The 8,609-nt window shown below is 39.3% G+C and overlaps 2 protein-coding genes across 5 annotated transcripts; both read right to left on the bottom strand.

Annotated features, from left to right (window-relative positions):
* Positions 1–463: 463 nt before the first annotated feature.
* Positions 464–3,325, bottom strand: LOC122060404 (pentatricopeptide repeat-containing protein At1g08070, chloroplastic-like). The gene has a single exon (XM_042623481.1). It carries the CDS (start codon positions 2,654–2,656, stop codon positions 536–538), a length of 2,121 nt encoding a protein of 706 aa, XP_042479415.1. The 5' UTR covers positions 2,657–3,325; the 3' UTR covers positions 464–535.
* Positions 3,326–3,865: 540 nt separating this feature from the next.
* On the bottom strand, positions 3,866–7,471 carry LOC122060406 (protein LOL1). Of its 4 annotated transcripts, XM_042623485.1 has the most exons (7): positions 7,320–7,471; positions 7,161–7,238; positions 6,697–6,854; positions 6,036–6,149; positions 5,835–5,948; positions 5,512–5,621; positions 3,866–4,214 (listed from the first exon to the last, which is right to left on the bottom strand). In XM_042623485.1, exons 3-7 carry the CDS (start codon positions 6,755–6,757, stop codon positions 4,176–4,178), a joined length of 438 nt encoding a protein of 145 aa, XP_042479419.1. In that variant the 5' UTR covers positions 6,758–6,854; positions 7,161–7,238; positions 7,320–7,471; the 3' UTR covers positions 3,866–4,175. The 4 variants fall into 4 exon arrangements, with proteins under 4 accessions (XP_042479419.1, XP_042479420.1, XP_042479422.1 ...); XM_042623486.1 differs by having other exon boundaries at positions 7,161–7,445; XM_042623488.1 differs by having other exon boundaries at positions 7,138–7,445.
* Positions 7,472–8,609: the final 1,138 nt, after the last annotated feature.

Below are 8,609 nucleotides of genomic sequence, written 5' to 3' on the forward strand. Positions count from 1 at the left end.
TTGGCAAGATTTTATTCATCTTATTTTATTTTTTATTTATTTTATTTCTTCATTTGTTTTTTTTGCAAAACTCATGATCAAGGAGAAGCTCAAGCTTGTGCTTTCAAGTTTCACCATCCGGTCTCGAATTCAATGGCATCCAGACCTATAAATTGCTTCTGTGATACCTGTCCGATGGGGACAAATTGAGAATGAGTCAATGCCCAACCAGGCTGGGATGGTTTGCCTGGGCAAGGCCTTGCCTCCTTGGGCACCAAGCATAGGCACGCGAAGGGCAATTAAAGGTGACCTCAGTGCTGTCGTCGGTTCCTTTTGTCATTCTTTGTTAGGATATTTCTTTCATCAGTATCAAAGCAAAGGGCTGGTGATTAAATTCTTGATAATAAATGCCAGAATCAGATATCTGGTCATGAACTTGGAATGAAAGTGGATTGAATGCACAGACACTAGTATCCAAATCCTAACTGGTATTAAATTCTTCATTAGAATGTTTTAACTATACAGTTAGGCACCATATATTTCAATTATCTCAGTCTCACCAGTAATCTCTGCAGGAGCAAGATCCATTCTTGAAATGGTGGAAACGATTTCGATCCCGAACGGTTATCTCCCTTTGATAAACCTTTGAAATAATTTTTATTGCAGAATGGCAGTCCAGGCAGATCCTGAGGTTCTTCATGATGAGAATTTCAGCACTGGCTTTTGTCTTCAGAAGACCAAAACAGATTGCCAGCTTTTCACTGTGCTGTAAAACCAAGTCTTCCTTCTCTTCCTCATCAATGTTCAGTAGCACTTCTGATGTTTCTGCAATATAGCCTGCCTGTTTCAATTTTTGGCTAACCTGATCTAGCATCAAATATATATTTTCTGATTCTGGGTGAGAATGATCTCTTACAAGAAACTCATGTGCAATTCCATCAACAATAATGGAACTGCAACCGGGTGTTTTCCGGATTCCTCTTTCGTGCATTAGCCCTCTCAACTTGCTTACTTCTTCCCATTTCTTGTGTCTGGCAAAGATATTCGATAACAGCACATAAACACCATCATTTTCTGGTTCGAGTTTAATCAAGTGATTTGCTGCTCTCCCCCCTATCACTACATTGTTATAAACTCTGCATCCACCCAGCAAAGCACCCCACACTGCACCATTTGGCTTCATGGGCATTTCCTTAATAAAACTTTCAGCTTCTTCCAAAAGACCAGCTCTACAAAGAAGATCAACCATACACCCATAATGCTCCAACTTTGGAATTATTCCATATTGAACCTTCATGTTTCGAAAATGGTGGTTCCCCTCTTTGATCAATCCGGCATGGCTACAAGCTGACAAAACCCCGATGAAGGTTATATCATCCGGTGTGATTCCAGCCACTTGCATGAAAGCAAACAGGGCCAAAGCCTGCTCCGCGAGACCATGAAGGGCTAGTGCACTGATCATGGTATTCCATGGGACAACATCTCTCTTCACTATGTCATCAAATATCTGTTGGGCAACATCAATCCGTCCACATTTTGCATACATGTCTATGAGTGAATTCTGCAAGCTAGTAGAATAATTCAGTTGGGCAGCACCAACATATGCATGGATCCATCTACCTAGATTTAAATCACCCAACTGGGTGCAAGCCGAAAGCACTGCCAAGATAGTGACCTCATTTGGCTTTTGGTTTGCTTCTGTAACCATCTGCTTAAACAGCCTCAATGCCTCACCGCTTTGATTGTTCTGAGAGTACCCAGAAATCATAGCAGACCAAGTAAACACATTTCTATTGGGCAATGCATCAAACACCTCTCTTGCAGAATCCAAGTCTCCACACTTGGCATACATATCGATCAGAGCTGTCCCAAGAACAACGCAAACCTTCATACCAGATTCCAAAATGCGAGAATGCAGTTTCTTACCATATTTCAAATCCCTTAAGTCTGTACACGCAGAAAGGAGACCCACCATGGTCACTTCATCAGGTTCTTGTCCTTCATCTTCCATTGCACCGAAAAGATGTAGTGCCTCTTTTGAGTAATGATTCTTCACATAGCCACCGATCATTGAAGTCCACACAACTTGGTTTCTCTGACCCATCTTTTCAAATACTAGTCTAGCTGAGAATGGATCCCCGCAAGCTGCATACATTGTAATCAGTGTGGTTTCAATGTATAGATCAGAGTCAAGGTCAAGCTTCACAATCTGACCATGTAAAGCCTTCCCCTCATTGAAAGCCAAGGACTGTGCACAGCCCTTCAATAAAGAAGGGAATGTGAATCTGTCAGGGGTGGTGGCAGATCCTTGAAGCATCTCTATATAGCCCAAAAGTGCTTTCTGTGGTAGGTTGTGCTCCACATAGCCTCTGAGGATGGTATTCCAGAATATTATATTAGATCTTTCTGTGTGATTGAAGACCATGGTGGCAAAAGCTAGACCTGTTGAGTCTCCTGAGAGAGAATGGGAGATGAGTTTGATGAGGGATGGGCTATGATTGATGTATCCTGTGATGATCATTTGAGCATGGATTTGTTGGAAGTCCCTCAAGAGTGAACACTTTTGTCTCTCCAAGAGGTGAAAGATTGGTTGGGATTCTCTGGTTGAGTTCAAGGTGGGTCTTGGCGCTGTTGAAGTTGGAGGATTATGGTGTACAGAGAGGAGTGGAAAAAGCATTGTTTCCTGAGGTACGATAATAAAAGAAGAAACCTATCAAATAGGAGTGTATCTTATAGATGGGTAAATTGGAGAAACTGACAGTCATACTGATACCTTCTTCACGCTAAGGCTCTAATGCTTATCCGTTTTCATTTTGTGGGTGATGTCGGTTCACCAGTTGCTATCAGGTTTGGATATTTTAGTTGGTTTCAGATCATTTAGGCTGAGAGAAAATTTGGAGCTGTCAGCAAATGCAAGGCCAATGTTGCTGACAAAACCAGGTTTGATTGCTATCCCTTATCTAGTACATCAGGAAATCTAGGGCATTAACCATCTAATTGGTGCTTAAGGTTTCCATCATCACTTCTATGAGCCAATCTGTTGTGGGTTTATATCGTTATTGCACAAAACCTCAAGATAAGTCAATGAATTATCAGGTGAATATTTATGACTAGCCAATGAGAGTCTCAATTAAATGAAAATTACAGCTACAATGGAAGGGTTGTTGATTATCTTATTATGGGAGATCGACTGAGACCATGGAAACCGTACCCACCTCAAAAAACAGATTAGGAAAAGATTTTTCATTGTTGGACTTCTGGATCTTTCATTGAGGTTAGTCATCAAAGAGACACTGATAAAGAATGTGTTGGCTACTGAGAATACATGGCTTTCTTTCATCCATCATAATTGTCTCCTGTTATAAGAAGTTTCTCTTCATTGTTAGGGCAAGGATTCGGTCAGGATCAAATTCAATTTACAATCTATTCTTTTGATAAAAATTTCTATTTAAGGTGGGGAGTTTTCTGTCCGGGAGCAACGTAGGGCCCAATGGGAGTGCACATGTAAGCATCAACAATGACAGCATTTCCACCTTTCATTGTGGGTGAGGCAGTCATTTCACCCATCCTGTCTGGGCAAAGCACCACACTCCCGGGAAGAGTCCTTTTCCCTTCTTATCTTAATGAGCATCAATCAATGTCAGCATCGTGTTCTTTGTGCAAGAGCAGGCTTCCTGATGTTTTCTATTTCCTAGAATATAGTTAAATGCTCTAGGCACTAATTTAGGGTAAAATATTTTCTTGTAATTATCAAGTACAATTTTTTTCTGAACATCCTCTGTAAATATTTTTGGACATAGTCCGAGCCAGGTGGATAACTAGTTGCACTCTGCTCATAACACAGATGTATCGATTGTTTGAAGTAATCCTGGTGTCATTTTAGATATAGCCAAAAATCATAACTAGTTGCTGTTGTTCATTCAAAAGTCCAAGAACATATTGGGAGGTAAATATATGATGTGGATTCCATGCCAATAATTGCAAAAAAGCTGTGCATCCTCATCTCCCAACCTAACAGTCTAATGGAATAATCTCACACATTGAACCTGCCAAAACTGCTTATTCAATAAAAGAAAAAGAAGAGAAAACAACTCTATACATCCAGCGAAAGCCACCTGTTGATAAAAGCAGCAAGTGAGATGCCACAAGAAGAAAGAATAAACTCATAGGAGTCCATAACCCGCAGCTTCATAATCTCAGTTATTGAACTTCTGCTCCGTAGTGCTTGGTGAAGCCTGTATCATTCAATGATAAACAGATCAAAAGCAGCAATAAAGCACTAAATCAATGATACTGTTTGGAAATAATAATTTTTGATATATTTATGTTGTATTATCATGTGTCTTTTAAATAGGCCCAGCTCTCTATGACATGCATTTCATAATTCTCAGTTGCAGAAGATTAGAAATAAATATTAAAATAAAATGTTTGGATTTCGAAAAATAGTAACCTAGATGGTACAGAATTTGATGGAAAAATGTTTCTCACTGCTTCCTGAAAAGGACAGGCAACAGGAGCAGTACCATATGATGAATATATTCAACACCATTATGCATATTCAAAAATCTAGAATATCCTTCCATATGCTAAGCTGAGCTTTAATCTGCAATGTGTGGATGCAAGAATCAACTGGGTCTTAATCCAAATGACAGGTAGAGTGACATCTCTTTTCATGAGTAACAAATATGAGGTATCTGACCTGGCAACTTTTAGAAAACCCAAAACACATCCATCTATATGTATGGCTTACTAGTTACAATTTACTTTGTGCTCATAATAATCAAAAAGAAAATTCATGAAGTTCTGTGTTAAAAAAAAAATTTACATGAAAATTATAAAAGTAGGAAAGGCATAATAGTTGAAAACAAACAGTATATGACAAATTAGTTTAACCAAATGCATGTGCAGCATGTCTAAGATATGATTGTCAATGTGTCCATCACAGTCAAATAAAAAAATTGGATGTCCTTGTTACATTTTTTCCTGAGTTCAACTCCCCTTACCCCCTTGGGGCCAGCCCCATGGCTTCTATGGTTCTCATAAGATCCAGTGCTTACCTGGATGCGTGTGTAGGGGTGTATATGCATGCCCAGGGGGATTAATTGTACTGAAGGTCCAGACACACCCTCATTAGCAAAAAGTAAAAAAATTAGTACGTACAATGACTGAATGGACAAGGTAGTTTGCTTGTTTGGAAAAGTCTTGCAGGAAAAAGGTATTCAGAGAACAACCCTTCAGCTAGATTGCAGTGAGTGTTTTATGCTTGGTATGCTGATTTGAAGGCCTAGACAAGGAAGCACAGCTTTTTCTTCTTGGCAGGCACTAGAGGTAAATCCAATAATGAGAGACCAAGAAAAATCTCTCCTGGTGTGGTTACTATGGGAAATTTACTTCTGTTTTGTGATTTTCTGTTGGGTTATCTCATTTCCTTCTAATCCACATTGCAAAGGCTGTACAACAAGCATCAATGAGAAAATAGACCATTGAAAAATTCACACATTACTGGAGAAATATTTAAAGTGATACACTTACCCCAACTGATGTCACAAAATTGCAAACTGCACATTTCACAGATCGTGCTCCGTACTGATACATCAATAACATCCGGCAGTTCCCACAGTTGACATGTGCTACCTGATTTGCTGCCAATATATATGTATTGAATACTTTAGCATGTACATAAACACAGTGCCTTGTTGCATCTCAGGTTTTGTTTTTTTTTTTTTTTTTTTTTTTAAATCTATGTTAATGATCCTTCAAACCTTCTTCATTCTTTATGTAGATGGCTAATAGAAATGGACTCACTCACCCAAGAAAATCTTACAGGTTGTATTGAACCCTCACAGATCTCATACCTTCCATGGCTAGGTTTACTGTGTGACAACATGAACATTGTACGCTAGTAGCGCCACGAATGTACATCAGTAAAGTGTGGCAGCCTCCACAGACCAACTGAGCCATCTCTGTGCCTAATAAGGATCCCAAAAAAAAAATAAAAGGAAATAGAAGATGGTGACAATGCTCAGAAGAGGAAAATAAATAGAGAAGAAACATACCTGGAGGTGGCACAGCTGTTACTGCATTACAAACAGCACAACATACAGAGGTTGCACCCACTGGATAAAGAAGAAGGTTCCGACAGCCAGAACACACAAGTTGGCTCTGTGCACCTGAACAAAAGGGCTATGCATAAAATTTATATGAAGATTAACAAATTCTCTGCACTGTGTATTCAAACGTGGTGAGAGAAGATAAATATTAATGGGTTTAAAAAACTAGTGAGCTTAAGGAATCTGCCCTGTCTCAGGGTACGGAGTTCTCTGATTTTCTGAAAATCCTCATAGGTGTCATGATGAGATTTTAGAATTGAACCAGGAATTACTTCTCTTAGATGCCATTTAAGAATCAGTTTACTGTCCACAAACATGGATGTACTTAGATGCAGAATTCTTAGTAAGAGCATTTATCTGATAGAATTATATTAGATCTACCCCAAATTCCCTGACAATCCTTGATCTTAAAACCCTCCATTACCCAGACCAGCACAGGCTGATCTCAAATCTTGAGACAGAAGTGCATGTTCTTGTAAGATTATTTCCATTACTGTAGCTCAATCTTGCATATGAAGAGAATAAACTTCTTCAAAAGTAGACAAAACATAAGGAAATTAACAACAGTTTCACAGGCTGAAATGACTGGGAAATTAAGATGATATACCGTTTGGTGGTGGTGTAAATGGTACCAGAGGCGTCGGATAGGGGGCAAGAGGAACAGGCATTGCTTATCTGACAGCTTATCCTTCTTCCTCCAAGCTCTATAAGGCCGCCTGCCTCAAGCAGAGGAAAACAGAATTCTGCCTCCCATGGCAACCATTTCTGAAGAAGTGTGGACAGGAAGAAAAAGAACACCAAAGACTATGAGTTGAAGAAGAAATAAAAAATTCTCAGAGAGAACATTATAGATACCCTCTAGGCCTTTACAGAATTTGCAATAGCAATTACAGAGATTGACAAAACCAAAGGGAAACAGAGAAACTAACCAATACCCATTTCAGAATTTCCAACAAAAAGCAGGAAAAAACACAGGACTATCAGAAACAGGAAAACAAGTGTTATGATATACACACACAAAAGAGAAAAATTAGATGAGAAACCATACATGAAAGCTGAGATATTACATACCCAGAAACCCAAAAAAACCCATAACACTTTACAAGCAATGAACTAACTTCAACTTTTTGAAGTGGGACAACCTTGCAGCTGCAGGAGAGAGAGAGAGAGAGTTTATTTTCAAGGATAATTAGACAAGATAGAGTGAGAAGGGGAGAACTGTCAAAATACCATAAGAGAGATTTTTTTTATCTTTTATTTCTCCTTCTGAGCTCTGGCTTATTGGGTGCCTCACAGCTTTTGCAAGGGGGGAAGTGAGTGTTGGTGGCATTTCAAGATCAGCTTTGTTAGAAACCATGGCCCACCAAGGGACGCGCCTTCTCTCTCTCTCTCTATAGAGGCCATCACCCCCTCCTCTGTATCTCTGTTTGGGCTCATCTGTCTCACACCCACTTGTTATCTTCCTTTTAGCAACACCCACAATATACACGTGAGTTACATCCAAGCCCAGCCACACGCTCCTTCCTTAACAGGAAAAATAGATGGATCATAATAGGCCACGTAATTTGACAGTAACCAGAACCATTCAAGGCTATAGGCCTTACTATTGGGTGCTATGTAGGGGTGTCAATCGGTCGGTCCGGTTCAGTTTCAGTCTGGGTTGAGTCAATTTCGGTGTGGGAAAGTTGAAATCGAAACCGAACCAATAAGATAATTCTGGTTTCGGTTTGGTTTCGGTTTTGGTGCGGTTTGGTTTCGATTTGTCTTCGGTTTCTTAAATCGATTTGTAACCGGGTTGGTTTTGGTTTTTTGTCTAGTTTGGATTCGACTTTCCATACAAATGTATACAAAACTATGCAAATTTTGATTTTTTTTAATGAATTTTGGAGTGTTTCGGTTTCTTACTGGTTTGGTTTCAGTTTCGGTCCGGGCTTTGAGCCGGTTTCGGTTTGGTTTCGGGTTCATCCGGTTTCCGGTGCGGTTTGGTTTGGTTTTGGGGTTGCAATACTCGAAACCGAACCGAACCGAACCAATAAGGCTTCGGTTTGGTTCGGTCCGTGTTGTTATCGATTCGGTCCAACCGGTTTTACCGGTTCGGTTTAGGAATTGACACCCCTAGTGCTATGTAATAAAAGAAATCTGACCTTGTGACCCCTCCACCTCTACTAATGGATATACATATGTACAGTAAACGTTTCAAGAAACAGAACAAAAAGTGTTTAATAAAAATGTTTCATTTCACTTGTTAATAGAAATTGAAATTGAAATTTCTACCTATTTATGGTTCAAGAAATGGCCCAGGCGAAAAGACCTTGTTTCGTCGTTTCTGGAAAAGAGTTGTGGACATTCTTTCGCTAGTTACTATTGACTTCCAGAAACATGACTTATCAAACACCTTCAATTTCATTTTTGTTTCTAGAATGGAAATTTATGTTTTTGTTGTTTCTTGAAATAGAAACGGTAGAAACATTATCAAACAGACCCTTAACGTACTCTTCTTTAAATTATTAAAAAGTTGCA

Source organism: Macadamia integrifolia, chromosome 14 (assembly GCF_013358625.1).
Source record: "Macadamia integrifolia cultivar HAES 741 chromosome 14, SCU_Mint_v3, whole genome shotgun sequence".
In the NCBI taxonomy this organism is placed as follows: domain Eukaryota; kingdom Viridiplantae; phylum Streptophyta; class Magnoliopsida; order Proteales; family Proteaceae; genus Macadamia; species Macadamia integrifolia.

What these genes read in the sequence shown, in the direction of transcription:
- LOC122060404 (XM_042623481.1), bottom strand. Translation starts at nt 2,656, where the DNA reads ATGCTTTTTCCACTCCTCTCTGTACACCATAATCCTCCAACTTCAACA.
- LOC122060406 (XM_042623485.1), bottom strand. Translation starts at nt 6,757, where the DNA reads ATGCCTGTTCCTCTTGCCCCCTATCCGACGCCTCTGGTACCATTTACA. An exon ending in AGTAAACCTAGCCATGGAAG is followed by an intron (nt 5,622 to 5,834) that starts GTATGAGATCTG and finishes ATATATTGGCAG; the next exon opens with CAAATCAGGTAGCACATGTC. An exon ending in ATTTTGTGACATCAGTTGGG is followed by an intron (nt 4,215 to 5,511) that starts GTAAGTGTATCA and finishes TGAATGATACAG; the next exon opens with GCTTCACCAAGCACTACGGA.